This window comes from Anopheles nili, chromosome 3 (genome assembly GCF_943737925.1).
Source record: "Anopheles nili chromosome 3, idAnoNiliSN_F5_01, whole genome shotgun sequence".
In the NCBI taxonomy this organism is placed as follows: domain Eukaryota; kingdom Metazoa; phylum Arthropoda; class Insecta; order Diptera; family Culicidae; genus Anopheles; species Anopheles nili.
This window is the reverse complement of record NC_071292.1, coordinates 36,538,334-36,552,012: the sequence shown is the minus strand read 5'-3', so window position 1 is coordinate 36,552,012 and position 13,679 is coordinate 36,538,334. Positions and strand designations below refer to the sequence as shown.

General features: G+C 34.2%; 2 protein-coding genes across 2 annotated transcripts; both read right to left on the bottom strand.

Annotated features, from left to right (window-relative positions):
- Positions 1 to 399: 399 nt before the first annotated feature.
- On the bottom strand, positions 400 to 5,557 carry LOC128723667 (uncharacterized; the record flags this gene model as incomplete). The annotated part of the gene is given in 12 exon segments (XM_053817429.1): positions 400 to 571; positions 573 to 1,075; positions 1,233 to 1,408; positions 1,474 to 2,334; positions 2,398 to 2,593; positions 3,119 to 3,160; positions 3,666 to 3,893; positions 4,021 to 4,286; positions 4,366 to 4,480; positions 4,575 to 5,072; positions 5,141 to 5,278; positions 5,350 to 5,557. Coding segments are annotated over 12 exon segments (3,276 nt in total), but the record flags the coding sequence as incomplete, so codon positions are not given.
- A 1,072-nt stretch (positions 5,558 to 6,629) lies between these two features.
- On the bottom strand, positions 6,630 to 12,851 carry LOC128723380 (uncharacterized). The gene is made up of 12 exons (XM_053817113.1): positions 12,749 to 12,851; positions 11,580 to 12,641; positions 11,371 to 11,508; positions 10,805 to 11,302; positions 10,596 to 10,710; positions 10,251 to 10,516; positions 9,896 to 10,123; positions 9,349 to 9,390; positions 8,628 to 8,823; positions 7,704 to 8,564; positions 7,463 to 7,638; positions 6,630 to 7,305 (listed from the first exon to the last, which is right to left on the bottom strand). Exons 1-12 carry the CDS (start codon positions 12,837 to 12,839, stop codon positions 6,785 to 6,787), a joined length of 4,194 nt encoding a protein of 1,397 aa, XP_053673088.1. The 5' UTR covers positions 12,840 to 12,851; the 3' UTR covers positions 6,630 to 6,784.
- Positions 12,852 to 13,679: the final 828 nt, after the last annotated feature.

The following is a 13,679-nucleotide window of genomic DNA, read 5'->3' as shown; positions in this document are numbered from 1 at the left end:
TGATCAAAGAATACGACATTAGTCAAATGATGTATGGATAAAAGAGCCATGTATGAATATTTCCCTGTATGTAAAAAAAACGAAAAAGAGAATTTCGAAAAAAAATTGAATAAGACAGTTATGGCAAGGAGAAGTAAAATTAGTGGATAAGATTAGAAGGGGTAACTACAACAGATAAAGAGAAATATTAAACTAGAATTTGGTTTGAAAAAGAATAAGCATGGAAAATAAAAAAAATTAAATAAATATTGTTAAAGCGAACGATAGGTGCATTCGATAGACACATAATATAAAAAGTGACTTTCATCTCTTTCTCTGTAAAAAGTATTAATACGAATGAAATTGAATAAAATCAAAAAGTCATCAACACTTAAAGATAATCAAGCGTGTTTTGGGGAACGTATTGCTAATATCACTTTCAATTTATTATTCTTATGATTATTCTCCATCGATCATTTTTTAACTAACTTTCATACACTTTTAAAAACACCTTAAACCACTGTTTGAGATATTTTGACTAATTCATTTAGCGATTATTACTGTTATTGTTGGCACTACTTCTGTTGTTCTGTTCTTTTGCCATTGTTGTCATCTCCAGTAGTGCTAACGTTGCTGACAACTGACGCTTTTTCATTTACCAAAGGCACACCGAATATATTCTCCCACAAATGGCAAATGGTACCAACGGTGCTTTCCTTTGCCGTCGTTGTAGCAAAATCAAGACGCCACGTTTCATATTTGTCCTCTTGCTCATCCATGAAATTTAGTCGACAGGACAGCTCATTTACATCTTCTAGTTCAACAATATTTGTCATGAGTTGGGAAAATTTGGGCTCAATAGGATAGGCAGAGCTTTCATTGAGCCATTTTATATCAGGAGCCAACATCAATTTATTCTCCGTCACTAGTAGAGTCGATAATTGCACGCTTTCTAGTTCATCATTAAGCAGCACATCGCAAAAATTTATTATCATCACAATTTTTACTTGTTCACCCTTCGTCACTTTTTTTAGTTTACCGTTTAATAGATCCGATGACTGGTAATCGAGGGTACAGTAATGCGGAAGAGGGTTTTCTGAGAAAGAAAATAATAATCATATTTAAATATTGTTAATTATTATACAATTTAATGGTTATTAGCTTTTTAAACAGCACACATGCACTGAAATTTCTGCGGGTTTCATTTTGATAAGAGCATTTCACGATCAGTATCAGTATATCTGTGTTCGTACCATTAAAAAACAGCATCAATTTGTCCGTACGAAGAATATCCTGTAGAATAATATGCACTCCACCGATCGCACTAATAATAAATTTTATGCCTATTTTCCATGGCAGTGACTGAGCAATTCCAACACGTTCAATTGTTCCAGCGATATATTTCTTTAGCCAAGTAGACGGATCATCGCTGAGGAAAAGAAAAAAAATACCAATAATACACTATTCTTTTCAGCGACATCAATATAATATTACTTTTCAGCAGCCACCTTCTTCATTACGTAGAACTTGGTCGTCGACATGATAAAAAGACCATCAAAACCCGATGGCCATTCATCAGCATGATTGTCATCGAATACAATACACGACACAAGCCATTTTAACGATTCATGAGTGTCCTCAAACAAAGTCTGATACAGGTACAACTTCAATCGATGATCAACGTTGGCGAAGTCGTTGAAATTGTAGCGGATCGGTTCGTAAAACTTGTTCATTGAATTTTCATCTGATTTTCCCTTGGGATTCTTTGCCATTAGCATGTTAGTGGATTGAAACAATCCCCCAAGTACACTGGTAAGCACGGAACCATCAGCTTTTCCGGTACAAACAACACCTGCAGGCACATTTTCTACAAGTTCCTTATAATCTTCAGGGTGCAATTCATGAGATGATGCTTGTTCAATAGTTGTCACTTCGAGCTCTTTCGCTGTTTGTTTTGAAATCGATACATCCGATGTCATACCCTGGCTAGATTCGTAAGCCGTACACACGCTATCTGTTACAGAACCAGAGCTGGAGCTTTCCGTTAGATTTACGTTCGTTAAGAACATTTTTTTGTTGGCATGCGATGTATGATACTTCGATACACTAGTTCCTTTTGTCACCAACAAATCTTCTTTGGTACTCGTACTCTCTTTACTAGAAGCTACAAAAGAATGCTTCATCGTTTCGTCCAAATTGCCATCTAGATTTGCACCTTTGTGATCATCTAAAGCCTCCTGTCCGACATTCAGGCTGGTCACTGCTTCTTGGCCCATAAACTTTTCACTGCCATCATTAATATTTTCATGGCTAGATACTCGGCGCTCTTCGGAGGCTTTCCTGCTAGGATGATATCTGTATGAAAAAGAGGCAACATGTTAAAACAAATAGTTCTACTTTTCACCATATTCTACTTACCCTCGATCAAGAACTTCAATGCTACTCTGACTTGGATTACTCAACACTTCTATGTCGCTTTCGTTGCCTAACAAATCCGTATCTCGGTCTCGTTCTGAATTCGTACTGCCTGCCACACTCTGGTTCGAATCACAGGAACTACCAGGCTGAGATATTCTTGACACAGACGAGGAATCATTAAAAGATTCAGTAGATTCTAGTCAAATGAAACAAGCATAGTTGTTTATATCACAAAAGTATAACATTAAATCAAATCTCATAAACATTCTACTTTTAGAACTACGTTGCTTTTCCTACCAAATTTTTTTTTTATTTTATAACTATTTTCCATATTTTATATCATATTCATTTATGGAGTTTTGCGCTGAAAAAAAATGTTTTTCAGTCTATTTCAATAGATATTGAAATTGACAATAAAATCTACAAAGTTAGAATACAGCATGAAGAAGCGATATTAAGACACGTTTTCGAATAAAAATATAATAATAATGCTCAAGATATCAAAAATAAATGTAAAACTAATAACTCTTATCTTATTTTTAAAATTATCCTATCAAATTATCATCTTACTTGAATCATTACAACATATTTAATGTTGTAATGATTCAAGTAAGATGATAATTTGATAGGAATCATTAAATCGTTAATGAAGTATTCTGTTTTAACAAAAGCCAGTTCGCATCTGTTAATAGCATATGAACTAAATAATGATAGTGCTTACTTAGATTACTTTTCACCGGTGACTTCCATGCATCCGGATGTACTACGTTGGCATATACAATCACACATACACATACGCACACACACGTCATACAATTTTTAAAAAAATATCAGCATTCGCAAAATGTTTTTATAGTTGTTAGTTTCAACGAAGTTCCATCAGATTAAATGTTGATGAGAAGTTGTTCGTCAAGACGTGCAATGAAAAAACGGATAATTTAATCAAAAAGTAGAATGAATAGTAGAAGCCGAAAGCTTCAATTTGAAATCTCAACACAATTTCTACAGAACGATATTCCTATAAAACAACAATTAAAATTATTAAACAATTAATTGATAAGCCATATTATATCATATGTGGTTAAATGCGTGGTTAGTTACAAAAATCAATACAACCAATTCATTACATTTTGATTTAAAAGTTAAAAACAAATAAATATTCAACAAATTTTAAAATAATTCATGAAAAAGCACATATTTTAACGTTAGACCTAATATACAAAAATTCTAAAAATATTGGAATTTAGTTTTATTACTAGCATACCCACCTATACTATTTTTCGAAGCACTATGTTGAATTGTTGCTGGCTCCAATATATTTGTACCAGACGTTCCGGGTACAGCACTTTCAACATTGCTATTGGATGCCAACACAGATTGAACAAAGGCTTTACTTATTTCACTACTGCCTGCAATGACCGATTTTGTATCTTTCTCCAACTGCTGTTCTCTTATTTCAATGCAATAGCCACCATAGCATTCCGGACATTGAAGATCTGAAACATTTGTTAGAAATCACATATAATTCAAATACAAATTCCAGGTTCAAATTCTGATGTTCAATTTTGATACATGCATACTTTTTAAATCCTTAAGCTATGAAAAAAAAATACCATAACGTACCTTCAAATATACGCTTAGTGTTTACTTCACGAGAAAATTTGGCATTACACACGACACATTTATAAAGCCGCTGATTCATTTCAGACAACGGCCTTTGGGATAGTATATCTCGGAGACGATTTTCGAGCAACTGGCAATCGTGAGCATCCATCTCATAAACTCGTTCCCTTTTGTCTCGTTTCATAGTATCAAACGTTAATGTTATTCGAGAGGATGTCGACCTTTCGCAGGCCTCTAAGGTTTTTATACCCCAACGAGTTTTTGTTCTATTACAAAACGAAATAATAAAGCCACAAACATATTAGGAAAACAAAAATCATTATTTGGATTGTACAATACACTTACTTTCCGATCACATCTTTTTCTTTGATACTCTTGTCAGAGACTACAATGGAAAAATCCGTCCCACCATCATGTGTAGATACATGATATAGTATTTCATTTTCTTCAGCTTCAGATTCTGTGTGAAGATATGTATAATGAAATCAATTTTCATTCAATTTTCACTATCAATAATAAGATACAACTTTCATAGATGAGATTCAAATATTTACCTTCATCTACTTCCTCCCGATTCTTATAGATATCTGTTAAATTCAGTGATCCTTTCATACTTGAAGCAATAATTTCTTGTTCCAACGATACGTATCGAGTATTATTATCATCGCTGAAAGCGCTCTTATAATCGGAGAGAGTCGTTTTGGTTTCTGATAATTCTCCCTGTCCAACAGGGGATACTTGTGTAGTTTTTATTTGAAACAATATTTGCTCATCACCAATAGGAGTACTAGTGCGCTGCACTTCTGTTTGCATTTGCGGATCTGGTTGATCAATTGGTATGATGTGTTCGCTAGTGTGGTCTTTGATGTTTTGATTACTTCCCATGGTGTTCTGATAGTGTACAACACTTTCGTATTCTTTTTCCGTATTAGGATCAAATCCAATTACATTTTTCACCATGTGGCCGGCTTGACTTTGCAACCATTCACTGCCATATTGGCTTCTTAGATTTTCTAAAGCCTTTTTCGTTTCCAAATGTTCTAGATTACTTTCTAAAAATAAGCAATACACAACCATAACGAAAATATTCATCAGATACATTTCATAATAAGTAACTCACCCAAATTTATAGAGCTTATCGTTTTGTTAACGTCCGCTGTGGCATTTTTCATGGTTAAATCCTCGTTATCACTTTCGGATATTACAGCTCGTCGCACGCGTAACTTCTTTTGACAGATTACAGATTGGTTCATTACGTCTAATATAATACAAACAAGATAATGGTAACTTCTACTGATATAGTTATTAAAATTATCAACCATTAGTTACCTTTCTCATTCATAGTTCCCTTAAAACTTCCACTCGTAACGTTGCCATCTCCGTCAGCAGCAAACACGCTTGTAGTCAGAGCTGGTGTATTCTGTCCACTTGAATGCAAACTCGCCGTGGATATAGCGTTCGGCACCAGTATTGCTTTATAGCTATCGTAATTACCGGTAAGTGTCCTTTCGTACCGTGACAGCTGTTCGTTGTCTAATATAAATTACATTTTATAATAACGTTTTAATTCAGCATATTAAGTGAGAATCCGTTCGAGTTTGTTATTCCAAGCGACCAAAAAGGATTAATTTACTTTTAAATTTTGAACCAATTGAAATTAACTCTTTGAGTTCAAGAGACAAAAATAAAACAAACAATCAAAAGAAAATGAGCTCTGATTCGAAACGGATACTCTAGTTCGAAGGGCTATTAAAATTGCAAGTATATAGTACTTATTATGTTTTGATTCATACATATAATTGTGGAAGTTTTTGCGACAAAACTAACATCTTGCATCATTTTTTATTAAGTTTTTGCTTAATTTTTAAATTAGAAGAATAGTAAAATAGTTAGGCTCATGTCGCATACTCCTTATAAATCATTATAATTTAAACTTCGGATATTATAATTCACAATCGTTTATTTGTTTGGACAGTGTATGATTAATCAATGTTAACATACATGACCATAACAACTTATGAACAATGCGGATATGTTTTGATTTTCTTCAGTAGAATATGAATGAAATTTTTTATAAATCTAGGCAAATAAGGTGGTCTAATTTGTTATGTAAGAGAAAAAGCTTATTCATGTAAGAAATAGTGCATAAAATAAATTAAGTGTAGCAAAAAAGTATAGTTCCAAAAATCCGAAACGATGTGAACAATGAATGATCAAAGAATACGACATTAGTCAAATGATGTATGGATAAAAGAGCCATGTATGAATATTTCCCTGTATGTAAAAAAAACGAAAAAGAGAATTTCGAAAAAAAATTGAATAAGACAGTTATGGCAAGGAGAAGTAAAATTAGTGGATAAGATTAGAAGGGGTAACTACAACAGATAAAGAGAAATATTAAACTAGAATTTGGTTTGAAAAAGAATAAGCATGGAAAATAAAAAAAATTAAATAAATATTGTTAAAGCGAACGATAGGTGCATTCGATAGACACATAATATAAAAAGTGACTTTCATCTCTTTCTCTGTAAAAAGTATTAATACGAATGAAATTGAATAAAATCAAAAAGTCATCAACACTTAAAGATAATCAAGCGTGTTTTGGGGAACGTATTGCTAATATCACTTTCAATTTATTATTCTTATGATTATTCTCCATCGATCATTTTTTAACTAACTTTCATACACTTTTAAAAACACCTTAAACCACTGTTTGAGATATTTTGACTAATTCATTTAGCGATTATTACTGTTATTGTTGGCACTACTTCTGTTGTTCTGTTCTTTTGCCATTGTTGTCATCTCCAGTAGTGCTAACGTTGCTGACAACTGACGCTTTTTCATTTACCAAAGGCACACCGAATATATTCTCCCACAAATGGCAAATGGTACCAACGGTGCTTTCCTTTGCCGTCGTTGTAGCAAAATCAAGACGCCACGTTTCATATTTGTCCTCTTGCTCATCCATGAAATTTAGTCGACAGGACAGCTCATTTACATCTTCTAGTTCAACAATATTTGTCATGAGTTGGGAAAATTTGGGCTCAATAGGATAGGCAGAGCTTTCATTGAGCCATTTTATATCAGGAGCCAACATCAATTTATTCTCCGTCACTAGTAGAGTCGATAATTGCACGCTTTCTAGTTCATCATTAAGCAGCACATCGCAAAAATTTATTATCATCACAATTTTTACTTGTTCACCCTTCGTCACTTTTTTTAGTTTACCGTTTAATAGATCCGATGACTGGTAATCGAGGGTACAGTAATGCGGAAGAGGGTTTTCTGAGAAAGAAAATAATAATCATATTTAAATATTGTTAATTATTATACAATTTAATGGTTATTAGCTTTTTAAACAGCACACATGCACTGAAATTTCTGCGGGTTTCATTTTGATAAGAGCATTTCACGATCAGTATCAGTATATCTGTGTTCGTACCATTAAAAAACAGCATCAATTTGTCCGTACGAAGAATATCCTGTAGAATAATATGCACTCCACCGATCGCACTAATAATAAATTTTATGCCTATTTTCCATGGCAGTGACTGAGCAATTCCAACACGTTCAATTGTTCCAGCGATATATTTCTTTAGCCAAGTAGACGGATCATCGCTGAGGAAAAGAAAAAAAATACCAATAATACACTATTCTTTTCAGCGACATCAATATAATATTACTTTTCAGCAGCCACCTTCTTCATTACGTAGAACTTGGTCGTCGACATGATAAAAAGACCATCAAAACCCGATGGCCATTCATCAGCATGATTGTCATCGAATACAATACACGACACAAGCCATTTTAACGATTCATGAGTGTCCTCAAACAAAGTCTGATACAGGTACAACTTCAATCGATGATCAACGTTGGCGAAGTCGTTGAAATTGTAGCGGATCGGTTCGTAAAACTTGTTCATTGAATTTTCATCTGATTTTCCCTTGGGATTCTTTGCCATTAGCATGTTAGTGGATTGAAACAATCCCCCAAGTACACTGGTAAGCACGGAACCATCAGCTTTTCCGGTACAAACAACACCTGCAGGCACATTTTCTACAAGTTCCTTATAATCTTCAGGGTGCAATTCATGAGATGATGCTTGTTCAATAGTTGTCACTTCGAGCTCTTTCGCTGTTTGTTTTGAAATCGATACATCCGATGTCATACCCTGGCTAGATTCGTAAGCCGTACACACGCTATCTGTTACAGAACCAGAGCTGGAGCTTTCCGTTAGATTTACGTTCGTTAAGAACATTTTTTTGTTGGCATGCGATGTATGATACTTCGATACACTAGTTCCTTTTGTCACCAACAAATCTTCTTTGGTACTCGTACTCTCTTTACTAGAAGCTACAAAAGAATGCTTCATCGTTTCGTCCAAATTGCCATCTAGATTTGCACCTTTGTGATCATCTAAAGCCTCCTGTCCGACATTCAGGCTGGTCACTGCTTCTTGGCCCATATACTTTTCACTGCCATCATTAATATTTTCATGGCTAGATACTCGGCGCTCTTCGGAGGCTTTCCTGCTAGGATGATATCTGTATGAAAAAGAGGCAACATGTTAAAACAAATAGTTCTACTTTTCACCATATTCTACTTACCCTCGATCAAGAACTTCAATGCTACTCTGACTTGGATTACTCAACACTTCTATGTCGCTTTCGTTGCCTAACAAATCCGTATCTCGGTCTCGTTCTGAATTCGTACTGCCTGCCACACTCTGGTTCGAATCACAGGAACTACCAGGCTGAGATATTCTTGACACAGACGAGGAATCATTAAAAGATTCAGTAGATTCTAGTCAAATGAAACAAGCATAGTTGTTTATATCACAAAAGTATAACATTAAATCAAATCTCATAAACATTCTACTTTTAGAACTACGTTGCTTTTCCTACCAAATTTTTTTTTTATTTTATAACTATTTTCCATATTTTATATCATATTCATTTATGGAGTTTTGCGCTGAAAAAAAATGTTTTTCAGTCTATTTCAATAGATATTGAAATTGACAATAAAATCTACAAAGTTAGAATACAGCATGAAGAAGCGATATTAAGACACGTTTTCGAATAAAAATATAATAATAATGCTCAAGATATCAAAAATAAATGTAAAACTAATAACTCTTATCTTATTTTTAAAATTATCCTATCAAATTATCATCTTACTTGAATCATTACAACATATTTAATGTTGTAATGATTCAAGTAAGATGATAATTTGATAGGAATCATTAAATCGTTAATGAAGTATTCTGTTTTAACAAAAGCCAGTTCGCATCTGTTAATAGCATATGAACTAAATAATGATAGTGCTTACTTAGATTACTTTTCACCGGTGACTTCCATGCATCCGGATGTACTACGTTGGCATATACAATCACACATACACATACGCACACACACGTCATACAATTTTTAAAAAAATATCAGCATTCGCAAAATGTTTTTATAGTTGTTAGTTTCAACGAAGTTCCATCAGATTAAATGTTGATGAGAAGTTGTTCGTCAAGACGTGCAATGAAAAAACGGATAATTTAATCAAAAAGTAGAATGAATAGTAGAAGCCGAAAGCTTCAATTTGAAATCTCAACACAATTTCTACAGAACGATATTCCTATAAAACAACAATTAAAATTATTAAACAATTAATTGATAAGCCATATTATATCATATGTGGTTAAATGCGTGGTTAGTTACAAAAATCAATACAACCAATTCATTACATTTTGATTTAAAAGTTAAAAACAAATAAATATTCAACAAATTTTAAAATAATTCATGAAAAAGCACATATTTTAACGTTAGACCTAATATACAAAAATTCTAAAAATATTGGAATTTAGTTTTATTACTAGCATACCCACCTATACTATTTTTCGAAGCACTATGTTGAATTGTTGCTGGCTCCAATATATTTGTACCAGACGTTCCGGGTACAGCACTTTCAACATTGCTATTGGATGCCAACACAGATTGAACAAAGGCTTTACTTATTTCACTACTGCCTGCAATGACCGATTTTGTATCTTTCTCCAACTGCTGTTCTCTTATTTCAATGCAATAGCCACCATAGCATTCCGGACATTGAAGATCTGAAACATTTGTTAGAAATCACATATAATTCAAATACAAATTCCAGGTTCAAATTCTGATGTTCAATTTTGATACATGCATACTTTTTAAATCCTTAAGCTATGAAAAAAAAATACCATAACGTACCTTCAAATATACGCTTAGTGTTTACTTCACGAGAAAATTTGGCATTACACACGACACATTTATAAAGCCGCTGATTCATTTCAGACAACGGCCTTTGGGATAGTATATCTCGGAGACGATTTTCGAGCAACTGGCAATCGTGAGCATCCATCTCATAAACTCGTTCCCTTTTGTCTCGTTTCATAGTATCAAACGTTAATGTTATTCGAGAGGATGTCGACCTTTCGCAGGCCTCTAAGGTTTTTATACCCCAACGAGTTTTTGTTCTATTACAAAACGAAATAATAAAGCCACAAACATATTAGGAAAACAAAAATCATTATTTGGATTGTACAATACACTTACTTTCCGATCACATCTTTTTCTTTGATACTCTTGTCAGAGACTACAATGGAAAAATCCGTCCCACCATCATGTGTAGATACATGATATAGTATTTCATTTTCTTCAGCTTCAGATTCTGTGTGAAGATATGTATAATGAAATCAATTTTCATTCAATTTTCACTATCAATAATAAGATACAACTTTCATAGATGAGATTCAAATATTTACCTTCATCTACTTCCTCCCGATTCTTATAGATATCTGTTAAATTCAGTGATCCTTTCATACTTGAAGCAATAATTTCTTGTTCCAACGATACGTATCGAGTATTATTATCATCGCTGAAAGCGCTCTTATAATCGGAGAGAGTCGTTTTGGTTTCTGATAATTCTCCCTGTCCAACAGGGGATACTTGTGTAGTTTTTATTTGAAACAATATTTGCTCATCACCAATAGGAGTACTAGTGCGCTGCACTTCTGTTTGCATTTGCGGATCTGGTTGATCAATTGGTATGATGTGTTCGCTAGTGTGGTCTTTGATGTTTTGATTACTTCCCATGGTGTTCTGATAGTGTACAACACTTTCGTATTCTTTTTCCGTATTAGGATCAAATCCAATTACATTTTTCACCATGTGGCCGGCTTGACTTTGCAACCATTCACTGCCATATTGGCTTCTTAGATTTTCTAAAGCCTTTTTCGTTTCCAAATGTTCTAGATTACTTTCTAAAAATAAGCAATACACAACCATAACGAAAATATTCATCAGATACATTTCATAATAAGTAACTCACCCAAATTTATAGAGCTTATCGTTTTGTTAACGTCCGCTGTGGCATTTTTCATGGTTAAATCCTCGTTATCACTTTCGGATATTACAGCTCGTCGCACGCGTAACTTCTTTTGACAGATTACAGATTGGTTCATTACGTCTAATATAATACAAACAAGATAATGGTAACTTCTACTGATATAGTTATTAAAATTATCAACCATTAGTTACCTTTCTCATTCATAGTTCCCTTAAAACTTCCACTCGTAACGTTGCCATCTCCGTCAGCAGCAAACACGCTTGTAGTCAGAGCTGGTGTATTCTGTCCACTTGAATGCAAACTCGCCGTGGATATAGCGTTCGGCACCAGTATTGCTTTATAGCTATCGTAATTACCGGTAAGTGTCCTTTCGTACCGTGACAGCTGTTCGTTGTCTAATATAAATTTCGCCTCAGAGGCTGCTTTATTTAGATACCGTGCTGTTGCGTGACGATGCTTGGGATGACATGCTAACGGATTGTCCAGCAAATTTACGCTCCGTAGTACTATCAGCGTACTTAACGGTAACAGTGCGCCATGGTCCACAATAAAGTTCCCTGATAAATCTAGCTCATTTAAGCTACACGATAAACAGGCCAAACCATCAAGATCTTCCAAAAAATTGTTTGAAATCTGTAAGACTCTCAATTTTCGCATTGCATCTGTATGAAAAGCAGGAATTTGGTTCAGACGATTAAAGCTAAGATTGAGCGTACGCAAATTCGGAAGACTTCGTATCGCTGAAACATTGACAAGCTCGTTATGACTTAAGTTCAACACCTCAAGCCACGGTGCAAAGTCTAACGAACTGTCCACATAATCGAGCATATTGTAAGCAAAATTTAAACTCTTCAACGATCTCCACTGTTTGGATTCCGATACTTTGTCTCCACCACAGCTTAGCAATACATCCGTCACATCAGAAATGCTCCTCATGCACGTCAGTTCCTCCAGCTGACTGCGAAGGTGCTGAATGCCGACAATTTGCTTGATTGATATTTTCTGTACTTCAAGTGTACGCAAGCTTCGAAATTTGCTTATATCCACCGCAAACTCATAAGGATCGTCGTTGACAAAATGATTTAAACTAAGTATGACGGTTTTCTGAACAAAATCGTACACAAACTGCAAATCCCGAAACACGTCCGATTTGGCATTGTTAGGTTTCACCACTTGAAAACTTTGTGGAGGAAGTATTTCATTTTTATCCACAATTAAACTAAAAGAATCATTTAAGGCTCGGAGAAGAGATCCTGTGAATATATTTGTGAAATTACATAGAACAAAATTAAGGTCAAACATATTAAGTATAACAGTCATTGAGGAGATAACGCTAATATAGTTTAACATAATATCTTACCTGATAGCGACAATTTGAACTGTGAATTTAGTACTTTATCTCCGCTTGTCTTTAAAAGTTTTGCCAAGGCTGTAATTTGTGCTGGATCCATTTTTGACTTATTATCTTTTCTCACTCGATCGCCGTTAAACAAGACACACGCTCAAACGTTCTGCTTATATTTCTTGCATGAAGTCCCAATTTTTTTTAATAATTGCACTTTCTGTATAAAGCAAAATAGCACTAAAATTCATAATATTAGTTTGATATTGCTAACACATGTTATCGCTTGTCGAACAAGAGTTGGATATCATTTCATAGCTTACAAACAGCCAGATCAGACAACTTCCATTATTCGTTGTATAATTTAGTTAAATCATCGATAATTTTGCAACCTGTAAAATTGATATTCTACTTTATACGAGGTAAAGCGAGATTACTGTATAGTTTGCCAAAGCAACGCTTGCCATATATCCTGTATCACCTAATATTCGAGTATGTTGACAAAAGCATAAAACCGGGTAATGAATGTAAGTATACTCTATGACTGTATATCCGCATATAGTATAAAATATGGTCATATACTGTATAAAATAACCCCATAGGAAATATGACCGTTTGTCTGTTATTCATTTGAATCATGCAGTATTCAATTCAGTACAGAATAATGTACAATAACAAATAATATGTTGTTTAATTTGTTACAAACCAGAAAAGATCAAAAAGGACACGAGATTTTGTTCAAACTTGTGACTACCCATCATTCAAACCATTAATCATTGACGATTCGGAGGTCAATCAATGTGCAAGTACTATTTCTGATGCTACTCTCGTTCACTCTAATTAATGCTTCCCTCAGTACACCTTTTCCTTTCCATAATTTCGTACAGAATAATGCTACAGCTTTACGTTCTACGATTGATATGCAAACGTCACGAATATTTGTGTAGCT